The sequence below is a fragment of the Aulonocara stuartgranti genome, assembly GCF_965226115.1.
Source record: "Aulonocara stuartgranti genome assembly, chromosome: 23".
Lineage (NCBI taxonomy): Eukaryota > Metazoa > Chordata > Actinopteri > Cichliformes > Cichlidae > Aulonocara > Aulonocara stuartgranti.
The window spans coordinates 50,246,791-50,267,055 of NC_138958.1; the positions used below are offsets into that span (position 1 = coordinate 50,246,791).

At 43.5% G+C, this 20,265-nt stretch overlaps 2 protein-coding genes and 1 long non-coding RNA gene across 3 annotated transcripts in view; 2 read left to right on the forward strand and 1 right to left on the reverse strand.

The window, feature by feature from the left end:
• The window catches only part of LOC309701485 (NACHT, LRR and PYD domains-containing protein 12-like), a 1,029,495-nt gene that overhangs the window by 682,063 nt on the left and 327,167 nt on the right, over positions 1-20,265 (forward strand). The gene's annotated exons all lie outside the window — the stretch shown is intronic.
• Positions 2,532-6,829, forward strand: LOC309700402 (dynein axonemal heavy chain 5-like; the record flags this gene model as incomplete). The annotated part of the gene is made up of 6 exons (XM_082523921.1): positions 2,532-2,820; positions 2,946-3,044; positions 3,753-3,939; positions 4,155-4,320; positions 5,100-5,220; positions 6,737-6,829. The coding sequence occupies exons 1-6, from the start codon at positions 2,659-2,661 to the stop codon at positions 6,827-6,829; spliced, it is 828 nt and encodes a 275-aa protein (XP_082380047.1). The 5' UTR covers positions 2,532-2,658.
• Positions 18,791-19,847, reverse strand: LOC309701615. Its single transcript, XR_014275175.1, has 3 exons — positions 19,757-19,847; positions 19,318-19,387; positions 18,791-19,105 (listed from the first exon to the last, which is right to left on the reverse strand). It is a non-coding gene; the product is annotated as an uncharacterized lncRNA (long non-coding RNA).

The following is a 20,265-nucleotide window of genomic DNA, read 5'->3' on the forward strand; positions in this document are numbered from 1 at the left end:
GTGATGCCAGTTTATTAGAAACGAGGACTGTGGGGCTGCTGGAAGTCAGGACGGCCGTTCTCTGGATAAACCTGACAGCTGAGGTGGAGAGCAGGATTTATCCACAGACGGCTTCTTCCAAGCAAATGTCCTGAACACACCTGAGCTGAGGGTTACACAGAAACGTGTCTTAAAGCACGAGCCTGGATCAGACTCGAGGACTCAGAGCTCAGGTGTGTGACGTCACATTGATCCACCTCTCGGGGTTTTTGTGTTCTGATGTATCTGATTTCTCTTTAAGCTCCAAACAATCCCGAGCCTACGATTCATCATCGTCCTGCTCAGAGATGATGAGCCTGAGCGTGTTTGTGTTTCCATGGATCAAACTGTGCTGCTTTGTTTGGTTAACGAGGTGATTAAAGTCTTTGACCAAACACTGGATGACTGACAGCTGCAGGCTGAACATCAGGAGGTCGAGAGGCCAAAGTCTGAGGAGCTCAAAGCTCCACAAACACTTATTCACAGAAAAAAGGACTACAAACATGGAGGAGCAGCAATCAGAACATGAGCTAAAGGCTACATGCTAATAACATTTCCCCTGGATGTGGTTTTAACAGGATCATGAATGATGAAGTATTTAAAGTCAGTTCCAGCCTGAGTCGGTGCCGTGTTGGCAGCTCTGATATGCAGAAACGTTCAAACATGGGACAGGAATAAAAACACTCCTGTGACGTCAGAGTTTATGAATGATGACAAACTGTTGCTTGTTTTTAGAAACTTTGTTGATGCTTAAAATGATCAGGAAATAAAAGCTGAATAGATCCACTTCAAACAGGAGAAGCTTTCCAGTTTGCATCAGCTGGGAAACTCGCTCATATCCAGCGTTGGGCAAGTTACTTTCAAATAGTCATTCAAAATTAATTAAGTCATTAATTATAGTTACTAATTACTTCTTCAAAAAGTAACTTAGTTAGTAACTGAGTGACAAGGTTCTAGATGTAATTAATTACTAGGAAAAGTAACTATTGTGTAACTTTAAAAATACCCTCTGGGCTCCAGGGTATAATCGGCCATTGTGACTCCTTTTGTCAGGGTCCTGGGTCGCAGCGTTTTGTGTTTCCTTTTGGTTTCATCTTGTGTTTGGTGTTTATTCTGATTTTGTTTTAGTTCTTAGGGTTTGGTTCTTATGTTTAGTGCTTCCGTGTTTTATCAGCCCTGCCTGTGTCTGTCCTCTGTGCTCTGTTCGTGTCCTTGTGTTGTAAAACAGTCTGTGTGTTTCCTGTTTTACTTTGAAGGTTTGTGTCTCGTCTTGTGGTTCAGCTGTGCTCCCCTCCTGTGTGTCATCCCCTCATTACCTCGTGTGTATTTATAGTGTGTGTCTGCCTGTGTTGCTTGTGGCGTCGTCTGCATTACTCTGTGTGTCTCCGTGTCCATCGGTGTGTCTCCACGTCTCTCTGCCTTCTTCGTGTCATCTCTGTGTTTCCCTGCTGCCCTCATGTTTTCTGCTTTGTCTGTTAGTTTGTCCCAGATTAGGTTGATGTTCGCTTCTTCCCTCACCTTTGTTATTTTCACTGTAAATAAATCTCCACCGCCGTCTGCATCTTGGTCCTCATTCACTCCACCACACGACTGCTGCCCCAGCCGTGACAGCTTTTGATGTTTCCTCTACATTTACCTTTAAAAATTATTTACTTTGCCGTGTTTGGTATCATTCTTTTCAGCACAACCTCACGTGTCTGAATCTGCAGTTATGTTTTCATTTTGACAAACTGTATTAACACAATTGATCTAAAATCAGACAGAAAACAAAAAAGTTATATTTTTTACTGTAACAACCACGAACATGTTTAACGAATCATTTTCATAACTTTAAATGTAAATATAAATTTGAAAATTATACACACAAGTTTTGCAAACAACAAAGTTATTTGCAGCCATTTACCTTTTACCCTTTTTTTTAATAACCATTAAACTATTTCCAGAACAATCAGCTGTTCTGCATTCAATAAGACGCCACACGAATTATTTGTGCGACTCCAAAATAATAATTAGTGTCCAGTATAAAGGAGAAGATCACAGCCTGATACCTGCAGGTCTGACAGCAGCTCATAAGCAGAGAGTGCTCGCTCCTGTCCTTAGACACTAAACATGAAACTATTGAGGAACAAACACGCGTATATATTGTTTATCATGACTCTGGTTTTACTGGCCTATCAACACAGTTTATAAACTGGTATATGTCACCTTGTTGCTTTGTCTGTAAGTGGTCATGTGATTGTCTTACCACGACTCCTTTATTCTTCCTCAGGCAAACAGCAGCACTCATGCGATTGTTTTGCCCCCTGAGCTCCAGCTGTTGTGCCAAAAAGTGATGGTCTGTCTGCGGGAGCGCACAGCTGCTTAAAGCTGCAGCGCCCAGATTACTTACAGCTACTTCCTGCAGCTGATATAAGCTGCTGTAAGTTGAACACAGCTTCAACCGTCTGTTTGTTGAAAAATAGTAACGGACCGCCCCACATTTTCTTGTTAGTAATTGTAACGGCGTTGTAACGATAGGAATAGTAATTAGATTACTCTTTACTGAAAAAGTAGTGCCGTTACTCCCATTACTGGTAACGAGCAGCCTGCAGAGCTCTCCAACCACCCCGTCTTTAAAGCCCATGAAAGGTTTTCCTTTGCATGGTGAACTTTGGTGACAGAGTGCAGAGGAAGTGCTCTGTCTGCGTCACGTTAAAGGAATCTGAACTCCATCACGTTCTGTATTTCCAGCCTTTACTGGGGAAATGTCTGTTCTTCCTGAGAACCACTGAGAAGGCCATAACCACCGCTAACGTGCAGCAGGTCAGTAACTGGTCTGGGTCACCTCCTCACCTGCACATTTAACAAACCGCACAGACCTCATTGGTTGACTGTGACGTGGATGCAGCCAATCATTCTGATCTTCTCGTGCAACCTGATGTTTCCAGGAAGTGAACTTTGGCGTGTTGGACTGCGGCGGCGGCGTCCTGAACAGTCTGGAAACTCTGCTGACTCACATCATGTTACCTGCTCTCAGGTCGCAGCAGGTAAAACACCTCCATCCATTCAGGCTTTCACTGAGCACAAAAAGGGAGATGTTTTAAGCTTCCAGTGATCACATGACGCCATATATGAAGACTTTGTTGATGGTGGGAAGGAAGAACTCTCTTTAAACAGGAAGAGACTGAAAGCAAAGAAAGGGGCAGGGAGGGGCAGCCATGAGGGGTCAATCCTGTGAAGAGAAGCCAGTGTAGGAGAAATCTGCTCTCTCTTTCTAGTCCCTGTCAGGACTCTTGCTGCAGCATTTTGGATCAACTGAAGGCTTTTCAGGGAGTTTTTTGGACATCCTGATAATAATGAATTACAGTCGTCCAGCCTGGAAGTAATAAATGCATGAACTAGTTTTTCAGCGTCACTCTGAGACAGGATATTTCTAACTTTAGAGATGTTGCACAAATGGAAGAACGCAGTCTTACATGTTTGTTTAATATGTGCGTTGAAGGACATGTGCTGGTCAAACATGACTCCAAGGTTCCTCACAGTGTTACTGGAGGCCACACCTTGGGCTCATCTGTACCTGCTGGTTTCTCTTTGTGGGCTTTGACTGTAGAGCAGCTGTTACATAATGATCCATGAAAAGTCTTATTTGTGTGCAGTGCTCCTCCTGATGCTTTTGGCTGTGAATGAGGTAAAAAGTGAAACAGGAAAACACATTAACCTTTGTTGTTATTGCTGACCTTTGACCCTGTGCCCAGTCGTGGGGCTCTGTGCAGGACGGCGCCTCGTGTCCACACGTCCGGTCCTTCCTGTCCTCGGTGGATCAGTTTGTCAGTAATCTGAGCTCAGCCCGACTGAACATGGAGAGAAAGTTGCAGCTGCAGCACGTGGAGCTTCCTGACGCCATCAGCCAGCTGAGCAGCCCTGCAGACTACAGAGCAGCAGGTATGAAGCTCAAGCTGTTCACATCTCACACAAACAATAAGACTGTTGGAAATACAGGAAACATCATTTAAAGCTTTAAAAATCAACTCTCAGGTAAATCAAACCAGTTTATCTGTGGAAGCTGAAGGAAGCATCTGACCTGAGACGATGGCTTCTTTGAAATAATGAGTCCGTGTTCACGCGTGTTTAGAGGAACTCGTGTGTTTCGCTCTCAGCCAATAACAGTGAGCTGGTGGAGCGTCTGGAGGAGGTGTCGACCCTGTGGACCAATCAAATCAAGCAGGTGCTGACGGAGAGCGAGCAGATGAGGAAAGAGGCCGACGACGTCGGGCCGTCGGCCGAGCTGGAGCGCTGGAAGAGCCGCACGGTGACCTTCAACAGGTAGACGCGTCCTCTCAGCTGGATCTCCTGCAGCGTCAGCATTTACAGGTTTCACTTTAAACTCAGTTTATCAAACATGATCTGACGTCTGTGGACAGAAGCTCCTCAGACCTGCAACAGTTTAGTCTCCACTCTGAGACTTCAGGACAAAACCACTTTTACACAATATAACTTTCTGTTCTTTCTCTTTCTGCTCTTTAAAGTTGAAATGTTCCAAAATATTCATGTGTTTGTTTGTTTGTAGAATAGTTTTTAACCCTTTCATGCATGAATTATGACGACATCAATCAGGATTTATTCTTTAGTATTTTTATTCATCTTTAGGGATGAAAACAGATTTTTGAACTTCATTTTTTTAAACATGCATTTTTCCATCTTGGTTTGAAGAAATGTTTTGTGCACTTACACTGGCTGACCAGTAGGTGGCAGGTATGGCGCGACACATCAGAGTCCAATGTAGAGTTTATGTGCAAGTACAACATCAACACTGACACGAATACAAGCAAACAGCCTTTGAACTCTGTGTGTGTGTGTGTGTGTGTGTGTGTGTGTGTGTGTGTGTGTGTGTGTGTGTGTGTGTGTGTGTGTGTGCTGCAGTGAGTCTCTGACTGCTGTAATCTGAATGCGGCGTATCAGCGAAGCTTCCACAGCGTCAGAGACAAACTGAGAGGAAACCTGAGAACAGACAGTTTGACTTCAGGTGATCAGTAACTGACTCTGAGTCAGAGCGTGTCAGCAGCGTCACGCTAACCTTTACACACGTGTGTGCGTGTTTTCAGTGAGAACTACATCTTCGGGAAGTTTGACTCTTTCTGCCGCCGTCTGGAGAAGATGGCCGACATGGCGTCCACGCTGGAGAGCCTGGCTGCTCTGCAGAGCATGACGGTGGATGATTGTCAGGTTAGAAACAAGTGACTCCATCAGATATTCATCAATGCACAATAATAATTATAATAAGACATTTATAATATAAAAATGGTGGAATTAAAGTCGATGCAAAGCTACAGTGATGAATGGACATTTGTAATGATCTTGTATAAATGTATTTCCTCCTTTTATTATTTATTAATCGTGTCAAAAGTCTATTTTCCAGAAATGAGACGGATTCAAACTGAGCTCAGGTGTGTTTCAGGTGGAGGGCGTGGAGAAGATCTGTGTTTGCTACCAGACCATCGTCTCCACGACTGAGTCCAAGACCTGTGACGTCCTGGATCAGCGCAAACTGGAGGAGATTTCAAGGGGAAACAATAGAATCAGATAAACAGAATAACATACGAGAAAAATACTATATCTGTCATTTATGACAATAATCATTGAATTATACTTTGAATCTCAGCGTTTACGTGAATCCTAGTTCGGTCTTCACAGTATTGGCCAACAATAACAATGATTGATTGGATCATTACTCACATTTCTTTTTTAAAATCAGCTGAGAAAAGATCTCATTTCAGTTTTTCATCAGAGGTGAAGGTCACCGACTGCCAGACAGTCACAGGACTTACAAAGATACAGAAGACTTGATTTTCAGTCTCATGTGCATCCCTGTGCTCTGCTGCCAAAACTGAATCTGGATTTATTTGAAAATTCTGAAATGATTCTGATCATTCTCCACTTTTATTATTATGGTCTGTGTGTCAGATTGGGCCTGAATATTCTTCCAGATATGCTTCCTGACAGAAATCTTCTTCTGTTCTTAATCCTGTGTTTGTGGAGCAGCTTTGTGCTTTCAGTGTCTGTAAAAGTGTGTTAAGAAAACCAAAAAGGCTCCACAGTGTGTTTGTGCTTTGGTGTTTTAATGGTTTCTTCTTCTTTGTAATAATAGAAAAGCTGGTGCTCAGAGGAAGAGGGCGGCTTTACTTGGTGTCAGTGACAGAAATGAAAAGAAGCTGAAACGAGTGAGAAGGACGATGAAGGAAACATCTGTGCTGTGTCTGCTCTGTAAGGAGAATCTCTGTGTTTCTTTGAATTCTTGCACTTTGACTGTCGGCTCTCCTGATAACTGATGATGGAGGAGAAGACATGAAAACAAAACAGCTGAATAGAAACTACTGACTCTGCAGGACCCGTTGTCCTCAGTCACCATGTTGACCTCAAAAGGTCTCAATCACAAATGTGGTGTTACAGATGTCACCAATTACAAGCCAAATGTTGTGTATTACAAATGTATTATTATCATGTAATTGTAAGTTTGTATGCTGTCTCATCATCACATCCTAAAATAAGAGCTCTTTAACACCTCAGCAGAGATCAGGTGCTGTTGTTCTTTTGAACACTTCACCTTTTAAAAGACTGAAAATGATAAGAAATGAGAGGCAGAGTGAAGAGAAGGGGCTCGACACACATCCTTGGGGAGCCTGTGTTCAGTGTTCTTGTGCTGGAGGTGTTGCTGCCGACCTGTCTGCTGTCTTCCTCTCAGGACATCCAGCAGCCAGTGACACAGCGAGGTGCTGATGCCCAGCAGATCCAGTTTGTGAATGAGTTGCTGGGGAAAGATGGTGTTGAACGCTGAAGTCTGTGAACATCATTCTAACGTATGAGTGTCCAGATGTGTGAGGGCTGAATAAGAGGGCAGTTGAAATCGCATCATCGGTCGAGCGGTTTGAGCGGTATGTGACTGACAAGGATCCAGGCTGGAGGGAAGTTTTGATTTGATGCATGACTAACTGTTCAAAGCTCTTCATAATGATGGAGGTGAGTGGGACCGGACAGTCGTCCTTCATGCAGGAGGGACACGACTACTTCAGCACAGGAATGATGGTGGAGAGTTTGAGGCTTGTGAGAACAACAGCCTGACTCAGTGAAGGATTAAAGATGTCTGTGAAGTATGATTGGACTACAAATGTTCCAACCAACGTTCATCAGTCCTATAAATGAGATGGTGATATTCACACAGGTCACTTTTTGATGGGCGGAGCAATGTAATCATGCACTGACTGATTTTACACGTTTGGTTTTTAAATGCTTTTCTTGTTTGTTTCACTACTAATATAGCTACTTTTGGATTATTTCTGTATTTATTTATGTGAGATGTTCTTTTTTTATTTTGTGTTTGTTATTTGGTCGAGTGTGTGAGACAGATAAAGACTGGAACGGCCTGTAAACACAGTTATAGTGGAAAAAAGAAGCCAGTTTCTCTGTTTCCCTCCCACTATGGTGTTTTTGTTCTAAATTTGAATCAAATGTTTTGGGTTTTTCTGAACACAGACTGCTGCCTGTGCACTTGTGCCTTAATTAAAAAACAAATATTTGATGGAAGTTGAGTCTCTGAAGGCACACAGGTGTTTGTGCCAAGCAGGAGCTCTCTTTAAAGCACTTGTTGGTAAAAATGAATCCATTCAGTGTGACTGGACCTTCATGTTCTCTACCTGATCTCCCCTGATGGCTTTTTTTACCCATGTTACACTACAGTGCTATTGATCCGTATCATCCCCTCCCTGCTCAGCATGACCTCCATGACTGTTAGTAATAAAATGTGCGCACGGGAGCATCATCATCATCACAGTGGAGCTTCATCACAGCTTAATCTGTAGGAGTTGTGCGGGACTGTGGGTGTTCAGAGGATGTGAAATGGCACTGCCTCTATAATCTGAGCTTTGTCTTGGACTAGAAGAGCTAATCTGCCCATGGGGCCTCTTAAAGCAACACAACAGTCTATTCATCCAAGGCTGCTACTAAACCAGATGCGCAGATGTGGCCATACATCATTCTCCACATGTGATCCTCTCGGGCACCTGCTTTAGGCACTTGTAGCATCAAATTAATCCCCCCCCCCCCTTTATGTGGTGTAAAGGGAAATAAGGGCACAAGAGAATGAGTGTAAACTATCAAAGGTGGACAGGAGGGCAAATGATGATGAATATCCACCGCGTCACTGCTTGGGAATCTAGTCAACAAGTCTTCGGCTTTCCAGTTCTCCTTTCTTCTGTTGTGTGTGTGCGCGTGTGTGCGTGCAGTTGTGTACCAGAGAGAGAGAGACCTGCTCCACAAGAAGGAGGGAGAGAGGAGCGAGAGAAAGAGGAAGGCTGCATGTAGTTACATGCAAACTGCATCTGCATCTCTCTGAGACTGAGCTCAGTACTGCTGCTGTTAGAACACATGTTTTCAGAGCCGTTGCAGGGGAGATATGAACTTAAAAACAACAACATGCTTGGACACTGCCAGCATCATGGACAGGTTTTTAAATCCCACACAGTTGCAAAGCAGAAGATGAAGCGTCGCCAAATATGTTTCCAAACCAACTTCCTTCCAAGCCAAACAAGAAAATATGATGTCCAAATCACGGACAAGCAGCATCCCACAGCTGTTTATGTTTTTAAACCGATTCTGCACAGAGAAGCATTTTTTGAAAACTGTATTGATTACGGCTGTTCGATATAACGATATGTGTCGGATGACGATACAAAAACATCTATTGTTTCATTTTACGCTATCGTTTGTTTCGTGGTGTCGCAAAATAAACTGTTTACAGCAATATTTTTTCATGTTTTGATGGTCACTGTAGAGGCTATATTCATTTCTTAAAGTTCTCTCTTTCTCTTATATTTAATATAACCACACTACGGACGGACAAGCGCCTGTTTTTATGCGTTGTCGTTAGCAACAACGATGGTAAAACCATCGACTGTCCGCTTGTTTATTTTCCACATAAACCTTTCACAATAAAGCCATAAAGCCTGTTGAGACTTTTCAAAATAAACTGAATCACATGAAAGATGCAGAGTGTTTACGGATGAGAAGCAAAAACTAAAGCTTAGACTCAAACGTTAGAACAGGCTTGTCCCTGCAGCACGCCGTGTAATAAATACTCACAAAGAAAACGGCGGCCGTTACAACTTATGTCTAAAAATGTATCGTTTCAATTAAAACACTCGACTCCAGGTACACGACGCCCAGCTTGAAACACTTCACGCAAGTCGAGCTGCCCGAGATTCACAGAATTTACAGAAAATGTAAAATTTTTGCAGGAGCGATTCTAGGATCAGAGCTTTGGGGGGCTGAGCACCCAGAGAGCTGCCCAGCCAGCCAAGATACACTTTACTCGTCACAATGAGACTTCTTCCCCGTCTCTGTCGGTCCCTGCATCCTCCCTGTCCTCATCGTCTGTTGTCTTCGTCTCCTTTATCAGTCATCATAATTTTACCATCTCTGTGCAAGTCTGCAAATTTCTTTATTAAATCAAAAGATTCTTAAATCCATCAAGTCTCTCTGTGCCTGGGTCCTCGTCACAAAACATGACATCACTGTTTTGTACATTTTAACAATTTAATCCCACATTTGTGAAAAAAAAGCAAAACACTTTTTTGAAAAGTCTGTAACAAAACCATCAATTCTGATCAAGGTTATTTAAATGCTGCCAAAGAAGAATGGATTGGAATAAAAAAAATACATATCCTAACCTTAATTACTGGAGGAGAATAATGAATGATGCTCATAGTGAGAAAGAAGTAAACTGAGTGCATATTTTGGACAGAGATTCACTTTTAATGTGTTTGTATAATATAATACAGATACATAAAAAATATAATTACATTAATAAATAAATAAATTATTACAAATAAATTATTACAAAATATTTAAAAAACAAATATAAAAATGGAGGCAACTTTGCCTGTGGTAGAATGTATATGTGACACACTGTAATGTGTGGTCACATTATGTGATTTAAGCTTTTAGGTGTAGTTTTGTTAAGGAAGGGCCTTAATCTTGTGATTTTTGTTGGAGATCCAACATGTGGTGTGATCCCTAGTTACGCCACAAGGGGGCACTTCCGCCCCAGTGAGATGGTTTAGTGTGACGCTACTGCTCGTCTTCAGATCTGGCAGAAGCGAGAGAGGAAACACACTACCTGTCGTCCATCTCATAATTTATCTGTTTTTTTCAGGTTAGTAAGTAATAAGGCCACACATGTGGTCCACATAATTTACATGCCAAATAAGGGTAAAACCTGACCAGCAGTTTGTTTTGCTGGGATCTGTATTCGTCTGTTTTGCTCATTGAAATGTGTTACGATCGAGAGTAGGAGCTAGCTTAGCTCGCCACATCCTAGAGTAGCTGTTAGCTTTGTTGTTTTCTAAACTTAAGGCACCCTCTTGTAACAAAAGTACACCACGGCTCCTGTATATTTGAGTTAATGTGTTCGCAGAGACAGTTTGATATGTTGTCACTGTTATTGTCTAAAGTTAGTGTAATAACCTATAATAATTCTGATCGCTCTGCAATGTTGATGTGGAGATTTCCACTACACAGATACGCCATTAGTATATGGTACAATACTGGAATGTTTACTTTATCAAACGATGTGTGAAAAAAAGTGTGATTTATAGCTCTTAGTAACAAACAACAGAGATGACTGTTTAGATTTTTGTTTATACTATTATTATACTATTTTAGTTTATTCTGATTTGGGGCTTTGGGAATGTGAGACAGAGATGTTAAGAAGTTTTTGCAACCTGTTGTGAACACATGAATGTGTTTAAATAAAGATCTGGCAGAAGCGAGAGAGGAAACACACTACCTGTCGTCCATCTCATAATTTATCTGTTTTTTTCAGAACCAGACATAATCTGTCAGCCGCCCTCTTGCTTGGGGTGTGTTACAGATTCTTGGGGGCTCGTCCGGGATTGGCTCTCCACATTGCCATGAGCTAATCCCACAACCTACAACACCTCGTGCTGGTAAAGCTGACAGCGTGATGCCGGCTGCCCCAAAGTGAGCTGTCTGTGTGAGACAAGCTGAGACCAAGTGAGGAAGAGGGCTGGACCCAAAAGCAACCTACTGCAAGAGACTGGGGAAGACGTCGTCATGGCAGACCAGGAGAGGAAAAGCCTGGTATGGGACATCAGGAAAAGCCTACTGTCGCTGTCATCAAACGAACTTTTCCAGATTGCTTCTACAGTCAGCCCTGCTCCAGGCAAAGATGCTGCAGAGCTTTCCAGCGGAGACGCAGAGGGATGTTTCGAGTACATCCACGCCTTTATGTACAGTAAGAACTTATTAGATGCTGAGGATAGGGGCATGGGAGAACTACTAGCCCTAAAAGATGTTGTCGATGAGGTTGTTCAGTCGCAAAGTAGTGTAATTTTACCTGCTGGGTCAAGTGTAAATACAAAGCCAATGTCCCCACTTATCACTGTCCCACCTACTGCATCAGCCCAACCAGCTAACACTGATGTACTATTTTCTGATGTAACAAATGTAACCACTCCTGTAACAGCAAACGCCAAGCTAATCACTGAGACAACTAATGAACTCAGTTGTGACGTTTCACCAGAGAATGTCCAAAAGATGCTGTTAGACTATGAGGATTTGAGCCGAAAGCTTGGTAGGCTGATGCACATTCCCACACCTCAAGCTACAGCACAACCTACACTCTCAGTCCCACATCACTCTGAGACACAGATGGACGTTTCCAGACACAGAGGACCCGAACAAGTAGTATCATTGAAGGATCTGTCCTACATCCATCGCCGTGAATTCAAAGTTCAAGGAGGCCAAATTGGAGATCACTCATCCGATATAAGCTTTAACAGTGTTTGCAGACAGATAGAGGAGGGGATAAAGGACAATCTCACTGAGTCTGAGATCGTGAGAGGTGTGCTAAGGATAATAAAGCCAGGAGATTTCAAGGACATGCTGGTCAATAAAGAAGACATGACTGTGGCTGAGCTCAAGGGGTTCCTCCAGTCGCACTTAGGTGAGAGGAATAGCACAGAACTATTCCAAGAACTAATGTGTGCCAAACAAAATGAGCATGAAACCCCTCAGCAGTTCCTCTACCGTGTTATTGGACTGAAGCAAAGAATATTGTTTGGGTCAAAACAGCCAGGGACTGATATCAGGTATAGCCCAGATACAGTACAAGATGTCTTCCTACACACAGTGTATCAGGGAATAGGACACAAGTACAACGATATTCGCAGGGAGCTTAAACCTTTACTTTCAGACAACACAGTTACAGATGAGACAATCCTAAAGCATGTCATGAGGGTAACAAGTGATGAAAGTGAACGACAAAGGCGTTTGGGGTCAACACAACGCTCAAGACAAGCTGCTGCACATAGTCTACAGGTTGAGGGAGAACAGGTTAAGCAGGCAAATATAAAGAAAGACATGACAGAGCATAGAGCTAAATCAGATGAAGTACAGAAGCTTGCAGAGAAAATAGATGTGCTCACCAAATTAGTAGACACCCTAGCAGAGAAAGTGGAGAGGAGCCAGTCATACAGCTGTCTACCCCCCAAGCCACAAGCAACCAGAAGAGGAAGCCGTTATGGTTGTCCAAAATGTGTGCAGGAGGGGTTACAAGATTGTAAACACTGCTTCTCTTGTGGCGAACAGGGACACAGAGCTGTGGGTTGCCTAAAAAACCCTAAGCAGCAGGGAAACGTGAACCGGTTGCTGTGGGGGGACAAACAGTAACCGGAGTCCTTCCCAAGTCCCAATTCACAGACAGGGGAGCTGAAACAGACACCACCCACAAGGTGACGGGGAACAGTAGTTTCAAAACAACTATTGAAACAGCTGCTGTTAACAAAAAGCATAGCCGTGAGAGAACTGCTGCTGACCCCCTAAAAGACACGATGCCTACCAATGAACCTGTTGCCAAATTAATAGGTAGGAAAGCTTTGACTAAGTGTATTCTCAATGGCCTCGCAGTCAATGCTCTCTTGGACACTGGGGCCCAAGTCAGCATAATAGACCGCCATTGGAGAGACAAGTACTTACCTGATCTTGACGTTCGCCCCCTGACTGAGCTAATTGAGCTCATGGAGGATAAAAAGACACTGGAAGTGTATGCGGTCAATGGAGGGCTAATCCCCTTTGATGGCTGGGTGATCATAACCCTGAACTTACCAGGAAATGAGGACCCAGATTTATCAGTCAGTGTACCCTTCCTGGTGAGCTCGTTGCCCTTAGAAATGCCACTTTTGGGATTCAATGTGGTTGAAGTAGTGATTCAGGGAAAACCAGAAAGGCTAGCTTCCACTTTAAGTCGCCTCCTAGGTGGGGCAATGTCCATCCCAGATGACACAGCAAAGACTATTGTCCATTTTGTGCAAACAAAAAAACCTGTTTCTGCTCAGGGGCGCCTGAGAACAGGTCCGAAAGACAAAGTCATCCCAGCTGGTAGCGTAACCTGGGTAAAATGTAAAGTACCACCACAGTTTGACTCTGGCGACCCACTAGTGCTGTTCGAACCTGAGGAAAATTGCCCACAGTTACAACAGCTAGATGTGGGTGAGGGCCTCTTAGAAGTTCAGATGGGCAGAACTCCACATGTAAATTTGCCTTTAGGAAACCAGACAAAACACGACATTATTCTACCTCGAAAAGCTTTGATTGGCAGTATCCAGCCTATCAAGAAAATTGTTGAGACTGACTCACTCCCAAACAGAGACCTGGAGATTCAGAGTCCTACCACTGCACCACCTACTGCAAGTTGTTCCACTCTATTGTGGCATCCACCCGTTGATGTACATCACCTCACAGAGGAGCAGCAGGGAGTTGTAAAGAAAATGCTGTTTGAGGAGTCAGCTGCTTTTGCAAAGGATGCTAATGATATAGGCTGTATTACAAGCCTAGAGCTGTCACTAAATCTTAAAGATGACATCCCTGTGCAAAAAGCCTACAGCTCAGTTCCAAAGCCATTATTCAACGAAGTAAAGGAGTATATCCAGGACCTTCTAGCAAAGGGCTGGATAATCAAATCAAAATCTCCTTATGCTGCCCCTGTTGTATGTGTCCGCAAAAAGGATGGCACATTACGCCTGTGCATCGACTACCGGTTACTAAACCAGAAAACCATACCTGATAGGCACCCACTGCCCCGTATCCAAGATCTGATCGATACGCTGGGGGGCCACTGCTGGTTCAGTATTCTTGACCAAGGAAAGGCGTACCACCAGGGATTTATGGCAGAGGGCTCAAGGCATCTCACAGCCTTTGTAACTCCCTGGGGGTTGTATGAGTGGGTCAGAATACCCTTCGGCCTCTCCAATGCGCCTGCAGCCTTTCAGAGGAGTATGGAGGAGATGCTGGATGCATTTAGGGATGAATGTTGCATTCCCTACCTAGATGACATCCTCTGCTATGCCAAAACCTTTGAGGAGCATGTTGAGGGCGTCCGCAAAGTTTTGAAAGCACTTCAGCATCACGGTGTGAAGCTAAGGCCTGAAAAGTGTGAACTCTTTTGCAGACAAGTAAGATATTTGGGTCGCCTTGTATCAGCAGAGGGTGTGCAAATTGACCCAAAGGATCTAGAGGCTGTGCAGTCACTCAGGGCCAAAACACCGCAGACTGTTGGCGATGTGAGGCGGCTCCTGGGCTTCCTCAGCTACTACCGTAGCTATATTCAGGACTTCTCACGTATCGCAAAGCCTGTGTATGAGCTTCTCCAAGCCAAGTCTGACATGTCACGAGCACCACCTCACCAGAGGAAAACCAAAGGCAGTCAGCTGTCTTCCAATACTCCTGTGGTGTGGACTGGTGAACACCAGGGGGCACTGGAGCAACTCATTGACATGCTCACCCACCCTCCAGTCCTGGCCTACCCAGACTTCCACTTACCTTTCTTGCTACACACAGATGCCTCAGAGCAAGGCCTTGGCGCTGTACTCTATCAGCAGCAAGATGGTAAGCTAAGGGTTATTGGGTATGGCTCCAGAACGCTGTCTCCAGCTGAGAAAAACTATTGCCTGCACAGTGGGAAATTAGAATTTCTGGCGCTTAAATGGGCGGTGTGTGAAAAGTTTAGAGACTACCTCTATTATGCCCCACACTTCACCATCTATACTGACAACAACCCTCTGACTTACATAATGAGCACTGCTAAGCTTAATGCTGTTGGGCATCGCTGGGTTGGGGAGTTGTCAGATTTCCGGTTTGAGATAAAATACAGACCAGGAAAGGTAAATATAGATGCTGACACGTTGTCCCGCATGCCCCTTGACATTGAGAAGTACGTGACAGCATGTACTGAGGGGCTCTCTCATGAAGTTGTGCAAACCACATGGGGTGGGGCCAAAGCAGCCCAGGAACAGGATGTAGCTTGGGTCGCCATCCTGGCTCTTACTGCTAACACGAACCAAGACCCCCCAACTTCACTTCCAACCATAAGCAGTGAGGAGTTGGTGAAGGCTCAAAGGGAAGACCCAGCAGTGGGAGAAATCATTCGGCTAAAAGAGACAAATGCTGTAATGACAAACGAGATACGACAAACAGTAGGTAAAGCTGCAAGGAGATTGCTTCATGAATGGAGCAAACTGTGCCTTGACAATGGACTTTTGTATCGACGTACTACTGAAAGACAGCAACTTGTTCTCCCAGCAGTTTACAAGGCCAAGGTACTAAAATACCTCCATGACGACATGGGACACATTGGTACTGACCGAGTACTGGCCCTAGCTAGAGAGAGGTTCTACTGGCCATTTATGAAACAGGAAGTTGAAAACTATGTCACAAGGAAGTGTCCCTGCATAAAACAAAAAAAACCGGTTGGACATGTCCGTGCCCCAATGGGCACAATCACTTCAAACTCACCTTTGGATCTTGTATGCATAGATTACCTGCACCTAGAGCCCAGCCGAGGTGGATATGAATATATCCTGGTCGTAGTAGATCATTTTACAAGGTTTGCTCAAGCATACCCGACCAAAAATAAGTCAGGCAAGACAGCAGCTGAGCGCATCTTTGGTGATTTCATCCAGCGTTTTGGATATCCCGGCAGGCTGCATCACGATCAGGGTCGTGAGTTTGAAAACGAGCTCTTTCGGACTTTAAGAGAGAAAGCTGGAATTGGACACTCAAGGACCACACCGTATCACCCCCAATGTAATCCCGCCGAGAGATTTAATCGGACTCTCTTGCAGATGCTTAGGACACTCGGCGACAAAGAAAAGCAATGCTGGAAAGATCACCTTCAGCAAACAGTGCACGCTTACAATTGTACGCGGCATGAGTCAACAGGGTATTCCCCTTACTTTCTGTTGTATGGGCATCACCCCCGTCTCCCAATAGACTTGTTGTTTGGCCTGGTTGGGGAGAAAAAAACTGTGTCTCACAAACATTATGCTGAAAAGTGGGCAGAAAAGATGACTGAGGCGTACAAGATAGCCAGTGACAATAGTAAACTGTCCAGCGCACGAGGCAAATCCTACTATGACAAAAAACTCAGGGGTGTCGTCTTGCATCCTGGGGACAGGGTCCTCGTTAGATATCTTGGTGAAAGAGGTGGGCCTGGAAAACTCAAGTCATACTGGGAAAAGAGTATCTACGTAGTCAAAGCACAAGTAGCTGACAACCCCGTGTATGTCGTCTACCGAGAAGCAGGAGATAAGGATAAGACTAGAGTGCTTCACCGTAACTTGTTACTACTTGTGAATGACTTACCAGTTGAGGCCCCACAGCACATTCCTGAACCTACACCAAAGAGACAAACAAAATCAAACAACCTGCCAGGGGACAGAGGCAGGAGGAGGCAACAGACTGAAACAAGTGACTCAGACTCTGAAGAGAGTACTGGAAAATTCTGGTTGAGGCTTCCTGTAAAAGAAAGAGAGCCCATCAAAGGAAAGACTTACCATAGGATATCTACTGCAGAACAGCCCCACCCAGCCTCCGGTGAAGAAAACAGTCATGCGAAGGTACCCATCAGGGAAGAAAGCTGTATTGGCCGGCCAGTCAGCCAAGATCAAGTCAGTCTAGGAGACAACTTTCCAGAGGCGCTTTCACTACATGACCCAGTTCCATCAGAAAGTGCAGATGATGAACTGTCAATTCCAAATGAGGACGAACTGTCTGCACGCACCCCTCCACGATGTTCTACTAGCGACATGAGAAGGTCGACTAGGGAGAGGAAACCAAGGCAGATGCTGACATACCAAACACTGGGTGAACCATCGTACCAGCCTCATCCTACAGTTGCAACGCTCTCCTCACCCTACATGCCACCATGGACAGTTCCTTATCATATTCCAACACCCACATGCTTTACACCTCACCTTTCATATGCTTACACACCTTACATATACACACCTTTGTTATATTGAATAAGTGTATGTGTCAATGTTTTTGAGAAAAATTGAGGTTTGAATGCCAGGAGCCATTCTTATTTTGTCAGGGAGCGTGTGACACACTGTAATGTGTGGTCACATTATGTGATTTAAGCTTTTAGGTGTAGTTTTGTTAAGGAAGGGCCTTAATCTTGTGATTTTTGTTGGAGATCCAACATGTGGTGTGATCCCTAGTTACGCCACAAGGGGGCACTTCCGCCCCAGTGAGATGGTTTAGTGTGACGCTACTGCTCGTCTTCAGATCTGGCAGAAGCGAGAGAGGAAACACACTACCTGTCGTCCATCTCATAATTTATCTGTTTTTTTCAGGTTAGTAAGTAATAAGGCCACACATGTGGTCCACATAATTTACATGCCAAATAAGGGTAAAACCTGACCAGCAGTTTGTTTTGCTGGGATCTGTATTCGTCTGTTTTGCTCATTGAAATGTGTTACGATCGAGAGTAGGAGCTAGCTTAGCTCGCCACATCCTAGAGTAGCTGTTAGCTTTGTTGTTTTCTAAACTTAAGGCACCCTCTTGTAACAAAAGTACACCACGGCTCCTGTATATTTGAGTTAATGTGTTCGCAGAGACAGTTTGATATGTTGTCACTGTTATTGTCTAAAGTTAGTGTAATAACCTATAATAATTCTGATCGCTCTGCAATGTTGATGTGGAGATTTCCACTACACAGATACGCCATTAGTATATGGTACAATACTGGAATGTTTACTTTATCAAACGATGTGTGAAAAAAAGTGTGATTTATAGCTCTTAGTAACAAACAACAGAGATGACTGTTTAGATTTTTGTTTATACTATTATTATACTATTTTAGTTTATTCTGATTTGGGGCTTTGGGAATGTGAGACAGAGATGTTAAGAAGTTTTTGCAACCTGTTGTGAACACATGAATGTGTTTAAATAAAGATCTGGCAGAAGCGAGAGAGGAAACACACTACCTGTCGTCCATCTCATAATTTATCTGTTTTTTTCAGAACCAGACATAATCTGTCAGCCGCCCTCTTGCTTGGGGTGTGTTACAGATTCAATGCATGAAAAAATCTTTACTGCAGATACTAATTTTGTGTTTTTAGATTTATGAGTTTCATGCTTTCATAGTGGTGCTTGGGAGAGCTTGACATTTTTATCAGGTGGTCCACACTGTAAAAAGTGTGAAAAACACTGATAAGTGTATGTGTGCTTCTGGAAAACATTTAAAGGTGCAGTACAGAATCTTTGAAACAAGCTTAAAACATTTGTAGAATATAAACAGAGCATCTGCTTCTCTTTACAGCTCCTCACTCCACCAGGGCTGTTTGGCTCTGATAGTGTGCAAATGTGATGCACGTACTGCGGCAGTCGTACAGACAACTGGACGGTCCAAAAGTTGGCCGACCTATTACTGGCTGAGGTTTTAGTAGAGTTGTGGCTGAACCACATAAAAATATATCATTAATTTTAATCTCCCCAATCAATGATAATGTTATGTTGGAATGTTGTTAAAGAGGGTCAAAATGTTTCAACCCAGTTTGTTTTGCAGATTCTGTTTAGCAGCTTTAATATAGGGAGAACACAACTTCCAGATATTGTGAGTAAAATCAGGTTTTTTCTCTTTGTCAGTTTAACAGTTTCTGTTGTGCCTGTCACTGTTCCCTGTCTGTTTTCTTACCTGGTTCTTCCTGACCTTGTACTTTCTCCTCACGTTCCCCTCTTTCCTCTCTCCCTCTTTCGACTGACAATCATACACAAATAGATTCTATTCAATCAGATGAAAAATTAAATTAATATGAAAAAATACTATTAAGATCACTAACAAAAAGTCCTCTCTCAGTCTACTTTCAACCAAAAGGCAAATAACCAAACCACACGAACATCTAATAAAAGATATAAACATTGAAACACTGATCCAACATTATTCTTGATTCACGGATCATTTGATCTTACACTTTTTCCTGAATGTGGCTCCTTTTTTTGAAAAAACTTCCTTATATCCATTATGAACCTGGCTGTCTCTCTGTACACAAACACACACACACACACACACACACACACACACACACACACACACACACACACACACACACACACACACACACACAACAGGAGTTATAAGGTTAATGGGCATTCAGTCAGTTAGCTAGTTAGCATCCATTTAAAACAGGACAGTGGTAACAACAGCAGGCTACGGACAATTATAAGTTTTAGATTTTAAATAGTCTGTATACATTTCAATGGGAGCAACAGGACGGTCAAATGTCGCTGATTTTACTACAGAGCAGGACGGATTGTAGGGTAGCAAACATCGTGGGAAAACACGCTTTCAACACTGCAGGTTACCTGGTGTAATGTTTTTCAGCTAAAAGAAACATGGCCTGACTCCTACCTAACTATATAAAGAGTAACTGAAGGTTAAATGCAGCCAATATGTCCTGTTTTAAGCCAGGCACTTACACCTCCGCTCTGCTGCGTCTCAGCCACCATCCTCTGGCAGAAAGGGCGCTAAAGCCAGAGCAGGGGAGAGCTGGAACAAACCACTTTAGGAGGGGGGGGAGGTTATCTATACTTTTGTTGTTAAAGTGTTACGTCTCAACCAAGTCTGAATGCTTTTTATATTTTTAGTAGTGTGTCACACAAACAGCAAATATTGTCAAAAAAGTAAGAAATCTTTGGGGGTGCTTTGATTCATTTTGGGGGGTGCTGAAGCACCCAGGCTAACTGGGAACATTCCCGCATCAATCAAGTCAAACTTCTGTTATTGAAGCTAGCCGCCCACAATGGTGGAGAGAAAAGTTGATTCTGAAAGCAGAGCCTTTCAGCGCCAGTGGGAGACTGAATATATGTTTACAGACATGCTGGTAAACCCATGTATCTTATTAGTGGAGCTAATGTGGC